We start from the raw sequence: 13383 nt of genomic DNA, 5'->3' as shown, positions 1-13383 counted from the left end.
TGCCCGCGCGGAGCTGGCTGAGGGCGTGGCGCGGCGGCAGCAGCAACCAATCGGGCGCCAGGGGTGTTCGCGCCGGCCCAATGGCGGCGCGCGGGTGGGCGTTGCTAGGCGATAGGGTGATGGGCGGTCGGCGGGGCGGTCCCGGATGCCTCGCGGGCCGCGGCGCGAGTGCGGGCGTTGACCCGGCCGCGGGCGCCCCGGTCGGGGTTACTGTCGGTCATCGCAGCGCCTCCCGTTTTCCTCGCGGGGCCGGCTGGGAACCCATACCCCAGACGGACGTCCACCCACCCGACGGCCCCTCCTTGGCAGCCTCCCGGGGACCGGGACGAGGCGCAGGGCCGAACGGGCGAGCGCACTCCAGGCCGCTGGAGCTCGGCGGATGGGAGGGGCGCGGCCACGTGGCGAGCGGGGTCGGCCGGGACACCCACCTGCTGTGGTGCGAACAAAGGGAGCCGCTGCCCAGCTTCCCTGGGCGGAGGCTGCGAGTTTTCCAGGCGCGCACCCACGGGCGGGGGCTCAGCCCGGCCCTCGCGCGCTCCCTCCCTCCCGAGTGATTCCTCTCCTCGAATCGTTGCCCCTTGGGCGGCCTGAGCCCTGAAGCGCGGCCTCCCTTTTCTGACCGCTTCGCGCCTGCGGGGCCACGCACCCCATGGGGGGCAAGCGGGCCCTGTGAGGCCACAGGTGTCTCTGGCTGCATGTCCTACTTTGAGGGCTCAGGAAGCCCGGGCCGCTGAAGGGGAACCGGAGACTGGGGCCCCTGTCCCCTCTGCAAGTGCCCGGCTTCCTCCCTCTCCTGAGAGCAGGCCTGAGGGTCAGGCGGCCACTCCGCGTCTTTTCCCTTCTGGGGCTGTGGTTCACGCAAGGTGGGACCGAGGGTCAAGGAAGGACAAGGGAAGTCAGGGCCGGGGGCTAGCCCTGCACTGGGGGTTCTTCTGATTCAGGGTGAGTGAGGCCCTGTGTCAGCCTCAGGCATGCGGGCACACAGCTCCGGCTCTCCATGCTCCAAACCTCCCAGGTGGCCCTGGCTGCCAGTGCTGGTGGTCAGCAGCCAGCAGGGCCCTGCTCTCTGCAGCCTGTCGGGGGCTGGGCCAGCTACAGGGGAGCCCTGGCCGGCTCCCAAGGAGGTTGGAGACTCGTCCAGCACCCTGAGGGCTTCTACAGAAAGTGAGCGGCAGCGGCCGGGCTTGGTGGCTCACGCCTGTAATCCCAGCACTTTGGGAGGCCAAGGCCGGCAAATCACGAGGTCAAGAGTTGTAGACAAGCCTGGCAAACATAATGAAACTCCGTCTCTACTAAAAATACAAACATTAGCCCGGTGTGGTGGCGCGTGCCTGTAGTCCCAGCTACTCGGGAGGCTGAGGCTGGAGAATAGCTTGAACCAAGGAGGCAGAGGTTGCAGTGAGCCGAGATCGCGCCACTGCATTCCAGCCTGGGCGACAGAGCGAGACTCTGTCTCAAAAAAAGAAACAAAAAAACCTCACAGGGCCATGGCTCGATTCCAGGGGACATGTATGGGAGACCACAGAGCAGTGAGAGCCCCCCAGCCCATCCCCAACTCCGTCTGGATTCCCATGGAGCAAGTGAGGGACGCTAACTTCAAACGCCCCTGCCCTAGGGACCACAGCTTTTGTCTGTGTGATGTGGTCTCTGCTTGTCACGTTTATCCAGCCCGCACACCTGTGAGCTAGGCCAGCCGATGGCACTGTCTATATTTTACACGGGGGTGCAAACCAAAGCTGCAAAGGTCCCACGATTTGCCAAGGTGGCACGGCAGGTTAGGGCTGGGAGCGGCGTTCTCCCATCGTCTTCCCAGAGAAGCTGTCTGCCCAGTTCAGAAAGGTGGCCCGAGGGTATACGGCAAGGCCTGTCAATTCACCCAGCTGGGTACCCGCTGCCTCCACCCCTGCACTCTGCTGTGGGCAGAGTGTGACCACGCCTGGGTGCCGGGCGGGGGGGCAGAGACTGGGCTCTGGAGGAGTGGGAGTGGGATATGAACCCCCCCCAGTCGCCGTCCTGCCGGTTGCAGAGCCCTGTGTTGTGTGATGAACCCCCCAGTCCCCCGTCAGCCTGTCCGTGTGATGAACCCCCCCAGTCACCGTCCTGCCGGTTGCAGAGCACTGTGTCCGTGTGGAGGACACGAGAGGACTCTTGGAAGTGCTTTTTGTGTGTTCCGGGCGGACGGGCGTCAGTTTACATGTGCGTTTCTCATCCTTGCAGGTACTTGGCCCCGGGCACTCAGGTGGCAGGGACATCTTGCTGTTATCCTTCGTGGGGGTGGGCGTGGAAGGCCCAGCAGTGACCGCTGTCCCGGGTTGGTCCCCACCCTGTCAGCACCTGACATGCGCACCCCAACCTGCGTGAGGCCCAGGTGCCCACCTGGCTTCCGGGGGTCACCTTGGCCAGGTTCACTGGGATCAAAGGCTCTCACTCCTTCTGGGAGGGCCCCTCCCATGGTACTCTTAGGAGATGCCTGCTTTGTGGGTGGGCTTTCTGATCTGCCCCCTGCCTGCTACCATGCTCTGAGGAAGGCCACACTGCCCCCAACACCACTGGTGTGCAGATGGCTGTGGGTGGTGACATGGGCAGGCTAGGCTCTGGCACAGGCACTTGATACTGCATTTCCCAAGTAGGACAGATAAACAACGCTGCGGCCAAGCAGATGCCCCAGGGAGGAACCTGGTTTTAATGGGCCCTGTGCTCAGGGAGGCCTTCAGTCAGCAGGGTCGCCTCAGCAGCATTTGGGAGCCTGCCCTGCAGCTCCCTGCCTCCACCCTGCACGCTGTGCCCACACACCCCCAACACGTAGGTGAAAGCACAGGCACCCCGAGTGGGGCGGGGCGGGACGGCGGGGGGGGAGGAAGGGTCCATAATGTTGTTACGGATCTTGGGGGGCCTCTGGCAGCTTTTAGCTTTTGCAGGATGAGACCGGGAGGCTCCTGTGGGCTTGGCCTTTGCCTGGGCTGCCGTCTTCATCCCTGGGGTGGCAACGCCTGCTTGCATCTTGACGGGGCTCCTGTGGGCTGCTGGAGGAGCTGGGAGCTCTGTCAGGTAAAGAGAAAAGAAAAGCATGCGTCAGGAGCGCAGGAGGAGCAGGAGGCTGTGCTCACACGCACTGCACATGGGCAGCGCTTCTGCGTCCCCGGCCAGCGGAGGCCCTGTGACCCTTGGCCTGGCTTTCCTCCAGGAGTCCATGAAGGCCAAAGGATCCTCCTGGAGTGACCAGAGGGCTGTGGCCTCGCCTTGCTCAGTGGGTCCTGCCCCTCCACTGGGCACCTGGACATCTGCCTCTGAAAATGGTCCTGTTGTGACCATTTCGTAATGGGTCCCAGGAGGGGGCAGGGGTGCTGGGGTAAATGGTTGACTCAAAGCTCCTCCTCCCAGGCTGCCCCGGGTGTCCCTACCATCTGAGACACATCGCCTGCCCCCGCCTCCCCTCGCCTCCCCGATGGGCCAGCAGCGCCAGGCTTTTGAGGCCAAAGGAAAGGCCGCGCTAGTGGGTACCACGTGGCCGGGCACAGGCCGAGGGCCCAGGAGTGCGCCACACACAGAGGCTGGGGCCTAAGTGCCAGGTAGCTAAAACCATCTTCGCAGAGGGGTGTTGTAGGGGATCTTCTTTATCTGGCCAGTTTTTCTCTATTTTTCATTTTTTGAATTAAAAATGTGGTTTTTTTTTTTTTTTTGGTAAAACAACAGCAAAATGTTATTAAAAATCCATGCAAGGGCCGGGCTTGGTGGCTCACGCCTGTAATCCCAGCACTTTGAGAGGCCGAGGTGGGTGGATCACTGAATGTCAGGAGTTCAAGTCTAGCCTGGCCAACATGGTGAAACCCCATCTCTACTAAAAATACAAAAAATTAGCCGGGCGTGGTGGTGGGCACCTGTAATCCCAGCTACTCAGGAGGCTGAGGCAGCGGAGTGGCTTGAAACCGGGAGGCAGAGGTTGCAGTGAGCCAAGATCGCCCCACTGTACTCCAGCCTGGGCGGACAAGGGCAAACTCCATCTCAAAAAAAAAAAAAAAAAAATAGATCCACAGTAAGATGTGAGCTCAGTGTCCACTGAGTGGCCACATTGTGGCTGGGGTGAGGTCTAGAGGGCTGCAGCACGTGGCTGAGTGCGGCCCGGTGGGCAGTCTGGACAGGCTGACCCGGGCAGGTCAGCAGGTGGCCAAGGCCTCCTGCTGGAGCCCAGCCTGTGTGGTCTGCGTGCAGCCTGGGTGACTGGGAAGTGTCTGTGCTTTGGGGACACTGGCAATGACGCACTCTCGGCTGGGCTGCGCACTGCCCATGGGGGCAGCCACACACTCCCGGCCCTGGCCCTGGGCCCCTCTTCCCATCTCAGCTTCTTCCACTCCGATCCGCTCTTGGGGTCTCAAGACACCCAGAACCAGCCTTCCTTTTCCTGCAGCCTCGTTGGGGTCACACAGTCACACAGTCCCTGGCCCCCTGCTGGGGTCCTAGGGGACCCTGGATGCTGCCTGCTCCCTTTGCTTCCAATCCCCAGAGGAATTCCTCCTCTTCACACAAAGGCTCCCACCCCTTGCCTCTCGACAATAAGCCCGCCTGACCTGGTCCCAGCCAATGCCCCCATCCCCACTCCCTCCCCCCACCCCCACACCGGCTCGCAGAGGGTGGGGTATCCTGTGGAAAGGGCTTCCCGCTGGGAAGCTGGTCCTCTGACCAGGCCCCAGTGCTCCACTGTGACCCTGAGGCGTCTCCTCAAACCCAGAGGCCTTGGTTGTCCCTCTGTAATGCTCAGGGATTCTGGGGGCTTTGCTCCGCTTGATCCTCCTGAGACAAAGCCTGCGGGGATTTTCAGAAAAAGTGAGCTGAGGTTGGGGGGTGAAGGGCCTGCCCCTTTGCCTGGGAGGCCTGAGCTGGCCCTGCTGGGAGGACCCTGGCTGTATCCCGGGCGAAGCAGGGAGGTGTGAGTGGGTCACAGTCCCCAGGGCGGGGAGGGTGAGCAGGCCCCTAGCTTAGAATATCCACTTTACAGGCTCTGGTTTCTTCACTGGTCCTTTTCCTGCTGAGCCCTCCTCAGTGATGATGGTGGCAGGGAACTGGCCATGAACCCAGGACCCCGGGGCAGCAGACAGACCCAGCCCAGCCCGTCCCAGGTCGGAAGCACGGAGCTGGGTGTGTCAAGGCGGCTGCCCCAGGCGTGACTCCCTGTGACCCCGGATTCTTCTTCTACCTGATGCTAATCTGAGGTCAACCCAGTAACTGGTGTGTAAAAACACTCTTGGCCTCCACCACTCTCCGCCCCTCCTTCTCGCCTGACCTGTTTTGCCGAGCCTGGCCGGGATTTCTCTTTCTGCGTTGGGCTGATTGGGCTGCAGGGAAACCATGTGGACAGAGTTTGCCGGGTGCAGCATGAGGAACGCCCCTCTTGGGTCCTGCACCCCTCCCCCATGGGCTGCTCGTGCTCTGGCCCCGAACAGAGCTTCTGGAAAGTTCCTGAAACATCCAGGGCCTTGCATTGATTAACCAAGGGAGGGAGACTGGGGCCTGCTTGCCCCTCCCAGGCTTAACCCCTCCCAGGGCCTACTGTGTGCTGGGGCAGGGCCCCCTGGGCTGGGCTCCATCCCCTCAGGCAGCTGCACCATACTTGGAGGGTTTTTTAAATTTTTATTTATTTTTTTTGAGACAGAGTCTTGCTCTGTCGCCCAGGCTAGAGTGCAGTGGTGTGATCTTGGCTCACTGCAAGCTCCGCTGCCCGGGTTGACGCCATTCTACTGCCTCAGCCTCCCGAGTAGCTGGGACCACAGGCGCCCGCCACCATGCCTGGCTAAGTTTTTTGTATTTTTAGTAGAGACGGGGTTTCACTGTGTTAACCAGGATGGTCTCGATCTCCTGACCTCGTGATCCACCCACCTCAGCCTCCCAAAGTGCTGGGATTACAGGCGTGAGCCACCATGCCCGGCCTTGGAGGTTTGAAGCTGGTGGAATCTCAGGGAGGACACAGCTTGTCCTATTGCAGGGAAGGTGTGGCCCTCGCTCCCGTCTCAGCCTAGGGGCATGAGAACTCTGAGCACAAAGGGGACGGAGCTGGTCCCCAGCTTTCTGGCCACCCTGTGGGTTTCTTCTCCTGCACCTGAGCCTCAGCCCAGCTCTTGACCAAGTTGGCCTCTGGTGGCTCATTCTCCAGGCTGCTCCGGGCTCTCTGGGTGCCCTTGGGCACACCTGCCTGGCTTCCTAGGGCTTTGGGAAGGGCCGGACGGTGAGCCCACGCCTTCCCTGGTTCTCCAGAGCCTGCCTTGGGGCTGATTAGGGCCTGGCCCTGATGGCAGCTCAGGCCTCAAGTCCATTCTGTGGCACAGGGGCCCTTCCATCTCCCTGTGGCCTCCGCTGCTCTCTGTGGTTCACTCCTGCTGTGCCAAGGGCCCTTGTTCTGCTGAACCCCCTTTGGCTGCACCCAAGATCAACCCTTCTCAAATGCATCTAATTATTGCCAAGTCTCTTGGGAGCAAGGCTTTTCCCACCACTGTCCGCACGGCACCCAGGCCTTTAGTGCAGACAGTGACAGCGAATGTGACTTGGCTCCCCTGACCCCGAATCTCCAGAAGCTGCGTGCACCTTTCCAGCGTCCCCACGCTGGTGAGGCTCACAGGCCACGCCCAACCGCGTCTCCCCAGCCTGTGTCAACCCTCACCTGCTAATGTCTCCTAATGGACACCCCCAGCCCTGAGCTCCTGGAGCTCAGCCGTGGGGGTCACACTGGCCCTGGGGCTGCCTTTATGGGACTGAGTGTGACAACAGGAGAGCAATGGGGTACAGGGAGGGAGGCCCACGTGATCTGGTTCCCACGGTCCCTCCACAGGGGGACGCTCTGGGCCTGCTATGTCCAGCTGCCTTCCCCGCCTCACTGGGACAGGGAGCCTGGAGCCCCCCACTGGGCAGATGCACAAGAGGGGAAGGTACTGGACACTGCAGGCTCCAGGGCTCTGGGCAGTCCTGCCACCCATCACTCAGCCTGGTGAGGCAGGGCCAGCAGGAAACCCCAGATCCTTCAGGCCCCGCCTGCTGGCCTTTGGAGCAGAGGAGAGGTGGGACTTCGGGGGCCTGGGCGCTGACCACAGGCTGATCCCTTGTTCCATGCCAGCACCTCCTCTGGGTGCCTGTGGCTCCGCCCCCAATGGCACTGGCAGGTCCCCTGCTACTGCTGAGCCTGCCTAGGCCTGTGTGCTACAGCCTGTCAGTGTTGCCCAATGTGGGCTCCATCCCAGCCCTTGAGAGGGGTCACCTAGTAGTGGGGTGCAAGCTGGAGCCCCAAGGAAGGGAATTTAAGGGAAACACATTGTGGGCATAAGGCTTTGAGAGACGTGGGTCTGTCCCTACCGGAGGCTGCGTCGCGCAAGGCGGGCACACAGGCCTCACTTGGGCGAGAAGAGACCCAGAGACGCTTGGCCTTCCTCCTGGGCCGCCTCCCACCAGAGCCCATCTGAGCTCAGCCTACAGGAAGGGGAGGTGCCGAGAACCCCAAGCACAGGTGGCTGCAGGCTGGTGGGTGCTGAGGAGGCCGCTAGGAGGCTGGGACGGTGAAAGCCAGGGCCAGGCAGTGGCCTGCGAGCTGGACAGCCTCTGGGTATCTCCACACCCCACCCTTCTCCTGCCTTTCAGAGGAAAAAAGGCAGGAGAAGGCCCTGAGGCCCCGGAAGGAAAGTGACACACAACAGCTGAGCTGGGGCGACAAGAAGTGGCAGCTGTCTCCGCTGTTTCGGAGGCATGGGAACTGTTTCCTGGTCCTAAAGTGAGGAATGCTGTTCTCATGCCCCTCGGGCCAGGACTCTGCACTGAGTGCTGAGTGCCTGGGGTGGTGTTTAGACAACTCGTGGTCTCTGTTGGCACTGTCTGGAGACAGCAAAAAGCAGCATGGGCCACTGTGCAGGGGAGATTCTGGGTAAAATTCATGAAAAGGGAACTTTCAAAAGGGGCCCATAGGGCCCTCCCAGGTCTGCCAGGCCAGCTTACAGCTCCAGGTGGGCACCCTAGCATCTTAGGGCCACAGACCAGCGGGTCACCGCCATGTCCCCGGGGAACAGCACTGCCTGCCACTCACTTTGCCTGAGACCCGTGTCTCAGGGCTGCTCCCTGCATGTCTTGGCAGGAGAACGGACAGCTGGGAAGGAGACCACACTCTCCTCCAGGGGGCCTGGCTCTGCAGGAGCTACGCCAGCCACGCACATATCAGCTGCCCGACCTGCTCGGGACACTGAGGGCCACATGCCTGGCCAAAGGCCTCTCCCCACTCCCTCTTCTCCCCTGGAGTTGCTCTCCAGAGATCTGGGCAATGACCCTCTGGATCCCAGGGTTTTTGGTTCCCCTGGGAAAAGAGGCAAAGGACCACACGCCTGCAGTAGGTTGGGGGTGGGGGGGATGCATGGCACAGCGGCTTGGCACCCGGGTGGGGCACGGATGCTGCGGGAGTGGGGAGTGGCTGCCTTGGACCCTGCTGTGTGGCTTGTCGCCCTCCATGGCATCTCTGCCTCTCCGTTTGACTCCAGCTGCATGGCACACAGGGCGAGGTTAGCATGAGGGTCCAAAGCAGCCCCCCGCCAGAGAGGAGGAGGAAGAGGCCCCTAGGTAGGTGCATGCTTCTGGACCTGGCGATCAGCACACCGTGAGGATGGGCGGACGGAGTTGGTCTGCACGTTCCAGAAAGAATGGGGCCATGTTGTGGCAGGAGGAGGGGGGCAGCCTGGGTTGAAGAAACACCCCCTGCTGTCCAACAGTTGCACTGCCTGCTCCCCTGGCAACACCTGCCACGTGGACTGCAGAAGACACATTAGCCCCTGGGCTGGAAGTCGTGGACCGGCGTCCACCTGAGATGGGCCTCTGGGAGGGAACAGCCGCCGGCCCTCCTGCCTCAGCTGCTCTCAGCATCCTACAGTGCCATCGGGTGCTCTCATGACAGATGCCTTCAGAATAGGCTTTTCTACAGAAAGGGGGTGGGCTCCAGGGCCCAGAGTCACGGCATGGACGAGGGGGTTTTGGGTCACTCTGCACACACCTCAGGATGGAAGTCCTGGTCAGAAAATGCATGAGCATTTCTGGTGGACCCACCTGCTCCTGGGGCAGGCTGGTCTCTATCTGCATTTCCCATCCCACATGCCTCCTTGCCTCTGTCCACGTGATGTTGGAGCAGCAAGCCTTCTCCAAGCTCAAGAGTCAGAGGCCACAGGCCACTGTCCCCTTGGCCAGGCCGCAGTCCTTGACTCTGGAGCACTCAGCAAGTGGCAGAGATGAGTGACCTGCGGCCACTCTGGATGCTAGTGTGATGAGTGTGATGGCTTGCCCGGGTCCTGGAGTTTTGCTGAGAGAGCGCCTGACCTGTGCTCCCACCCCTAAAAACGGCTCCTCTGTGGACAGCTGGGCTGTTCTCGCTCCTCGGAGGAGTCCCCCAGCCCCTCAGGAAAGAGGTTCAGCCCTGGTCACAGACTGGGCATAAAATTTGCACATTTATAGCAGGGTCCGCCGAAAGCCTAAAACAACAGTGAGTTTCAGGGCAGGATCTCTCTTGCTTGTGTTGCATTGGTGTCATGTTGTCGCTGGCTCTGAGTTTTAAATGGAAATACACAGGGTAGTGCATGTGATGGTGTCCAAGATGCACAGCAGATTTTCATTCACAAAAAAATCTGGCCACAAGAGCTAAACGGAAATACCTTCCGCTGTCCTTCCCAAGTCACAGAGCAAACACCTCGGTTCCCAGGGGTCCGCATCAGTTCTGGTGGAGGCAGTGACTGTGAGTGTGACCAGATGGGCTAATTTGTCCTGAAATTTAGTTGGGACAGCTATAGTTTCCTAATTCTATGACCAGAGAGGGAAACGTTTCACTGAAGATCTATGGCCGGCATCTCCAGGGGCATCCTGGGAAGGAAGGAGCCTCGCTTTCTCCAGGGCAGGGGCAGGGTGGGGCGGGGCAGGCCGGGTGTGTCTGTGTGAAGTGGGTGCATGCTCACACTCTTTAAGCTGCCACTGCTTCCTTTAGGACAGAATGAAGTTCTTCGAGGAGGCTGATGAACACAGAATATGGATAAGGCCAAACTTACACAAAATCCTTCTACATCTTCATATCAAAACATGTTAAACATAAACCTCCAAATACCTACAGGGATACAAGCACAGGGCTTCCTAAACAGGTGAGACATGCAGCCTCGTTCTATCCGAGACCCACACAGAAAGTCTTGGGGGAGTCACTGAAGGAAGGGGGAGAAAGAGCTCAGAAGAAGCCATAAGAGAGCAAGACATGGACAGGAAACCAGGTGGCCCCAGCGCCCCGCAGGAGAGCTCAGACTCCAGGGCTGGCGGGGGTGCAGAGGGGAGCGTGTGGAGCACATGCCTTCCACGGGCCTACGAGGCGGCTGCGAGGCATAAGGTTCTGTGAGCCCGGTGTGAGCTGGCAGATGTTACCACAGGACAAAATTAGAATGTGTAACTTGTAAAACAGCAGAGGAAAACTTGATTTCTCCAGTGTAAAACAAGAACGTAGGAAAATGAAACAAATGGAAAATAAATAATATGGAGATTAAGTTCCAGTAGACAATAGTTCAATGGATATTTATAGATGAGTAAACTGACTAATGAAAAAGAATTCTTAGGTTGAATTTTTTAAAAATAAAGATCCGGCCAGGCGCAGTGGCTCACACCTGTAATCCCGGCACTTTGGGAGGCTGAGGCAGGTGGACCACGAGGTCAGGAGATCGAGACCATCCTGGCTAACATGGTGAAACCCTGTCTGTACTAAAAATACAAAAAATTAGCCGGGCGTGGTGGTGGGCACCCGTAGTCCCAGATACTCGGGAGGCTGAGGCAGGAGAATGGCATGAACCTGGGAGGCGGAGCTTGCAGTGAGCCGAGATCGCGCCACTGCACTCCAGCCTGGGGGACAGAGAAAGACTCCGTCTCAAAAAAATAATAATAAAATAAAATAAAATAAAAAATGGGCCAGGCGCACTGGCTCACGCCTGTAATCCCAGCGCTTTGGGAGGCCAAGGCAGGTGGATCACGAGGTCAGGAGATCGAGACCATCCTGGTTAACACGGTGAAACCCTGTCTCTACTAAAAATACAAAAAATTAGCCACGTGAGGTGGTGGGCACCTGTAGTCCCAGCTACTCGGGAGGCTGAGGCAGGAGAATGGCATGAACCCCGGGGGGTGGAGCCTGCAGTGAGACGAGATTGCGCCACTGCACTCCAGCCTGGGTGACAGCGAGACTCTGTCTCAAAAAAAAAAAAAGAAAAAAAAAGATCCAACAATAAAAGATCCAGTTAAAAAGACAGAAAAAGTAAAAATTAAAAAATAAAATAGAATTAGGCAGAAAATGTCATAAGAGGCAAATAACTCTGTTTTTTTTTGTTTGTTTGTTTGTTTTTTGAGACAGAGTCTCGCTCTGTCACCCAGGCTGGAGTGCAGTGGCGCGATCTCAGCTCACTGCAGTGTCCACCTCCCGGGTTCAAGCACTTCTCCTGCCTCAGCCTCCCGAGTAGCTGGGATTACAGGTGCCTGCCACCTTGCCTGGCTAATTTTTGTATTTTTTGTAGAGATGGGATTTCACCATGTTGGCCAGGCTGGTCTTGAACTCCTGACCTTAAGTGATCCACCCTCCTCGGCCTCCGAAGTGCTGAGATTACAGGCGTGAGTTGCCATACCTGGCCAGAACTCTGCATTTTAAAAGGTAAGACTTCAGATGCAGAAAAAAGAAAAAAATAAATAAAAAGGTACAACTTCAAAACATGTCAAGTACTGACAGACAGAACTGCAGGAAAGAGGTAACTGAGAATAGATGAAGGTGTTAACTCACCCACGTTCCTCAAAAACAAACCCGTGTACTCCTGGCAAAAACTCATTAATTAACAGGACTGGTTGGCTTGAGTCATGAGGCACAGGAGGTCTAACCTTGCAGGCAGATGATTCACTTTCTCTTTTGGCAAACATACCATGCCTAGAATCTGATCATATCAGGCCACAGAGCAAGTCTCAATTCATTTCAAACGTAATGCAATAAAATTTGAAACCAACATCAAAACCTCTCATCCTGGCCGGGTGCGGTGGCTCATGCCTGTAATCCCAGCACTTTGGGAGGCCGAGGCGGGTGGATCACGAGGTCAGGAGATCGAGACCATCCTGGCTAACACAGTGAAACCCCGTCTCTATTAAAAATACGAAAAATTAGCCAGGCGAGGTGGCGGGCGCCTGTAGTCCCAGCTACTCGGGAGGCTGAGGCAGGAGAATGGCGTGAACCCCGGGGGGCGGAGCCTGCAGTGAGCCGAGATCGCGCCACTGCACTCCAGCCTGGGAGACAGCGAGACTCTGTCTCATAAAAAAAAACAAAAACAAAAAACCTCTCATCCTGCTTCTGCTTCAAAATTGTAAAACCTACTACTGAATAATCTTTGGTTATAAAGAAAATCATAAAATGAATTAAGAATTATTTATGCCAGGCACGGTGGCTCGCGCCTGTAATCCCAGCACTTTGGGAGGCCGAGGCGAGTGGATCACGAGGTCAGGATATCAAGACCATCCTGGCTAACACAGTGAAACCCAGTCTCTACTCAAAAAACATACAAAAACATAGCCGGGCGTGGTGTCAGGCACCTGTAGTCCCAGCCACTCGGGAGGCTGAGGCAGGAGAATGGTGTGAACCTGGGAGGCAGAGCTTGCAGTGAGCTGAGATTGCGCCACGGCACTTCGGCCTGGGTGACAGAGCAAGACTCCGTCTCAAAAAAAAAAAAAAAAAAAAATCATCTGGGCATGGTGGCGAGCACCTGTAATCCCAGTTACTTGGGAGGCTGAGGCAGGAGAATCGCTTGAACCTGGGAGGTGGAGGTTACAGTGAGCCAAGATAGGGACACTGCACTCCAACCTGGGTGACAGACTGAGATTCCATCTCAGGAAACAAAACAAAAGAAGAAGAGCAAAAACACAAAAAAATGAAAAAAGGGAGAGCAAATGAACACAAGAGGGGAGACAACAGAGCTGCACAGCAAGGAGGCCAGGAGGCCACTCACTAGTGAGTCAAATGAAACTCGTAAATGAAACCAGTAAGCTAGATGAAACGAAAAGTTCCAAAATCAGCAACAACAAAAAAAAAGCCAATTGAAATGCTCAATAACTTTTTTTTTTTTTTTTTTTCGAGACAGAGTCTCACTCTGTCGCCCAGGCTGGAGTGCAGTGGTGTGATCTCGGCTCACTGCAAGCTCTGCCTTTGGGGTTCAAGTGAATTTCAAGCCTCAGCCTCCCGAGTAGCTGGGATTAAAGGCACCGGCCACCACACCCGGCTAAGTTTTGTATTTTTAGTAGAGACAGGGTTTCACCATGTTGGCCAGGCTAGTCTCAAACTCCTGGCCTCAAGTGACCCACCCGCCTCGGGCCTCCCAAGGTGCTGGG

General features: G+C 57.8%; 1 protein-coding gene across 1 annotated transcript in view; it reads right to left on the bottom strand.

Moving 5' to 3' along the window:
• Positions 1 to 2646: 2646 nt before the first annotated feature.
• Positions 2647 to 13383, bottom strand: part of CCDC57 (coiled-coil domain containing 57) — a 102628-nt gene continuing 91891 nt past the window's right edge. The window contains exon 18 of the mRNA XM_030828501.1: positions 2647 to 3041. Within this exon, the coding sequence (XP_030684361.1) occupies positions 2683 to 3041 (359 nt within the window). The 3' untranslated portion in view covers positions 2647 to 2682. The remainder of the gene's footprint in view (positions 3042 to 13383) is intronic.

This window comes from Nomascus leucogenys, chromosome 14 (genome assembly GCF_006542625.1).
Source record: "Nomascus leucogenys isolate Asia chromosome 14, Asia_NLE_v1, whole genome shotgun sequence".
In the NCBI taxonomy this organism is placed as follows: Eukaryota; Metazoa; Chordata; class Mammalia; order Primates; family Hylobatidae; genus Nomascus; species Nomascus leucogenys.
Note: the sequence above shows the minus strand (reverse complement) of the source record. Positions and strands in the feature narration are given on the sequence as shown.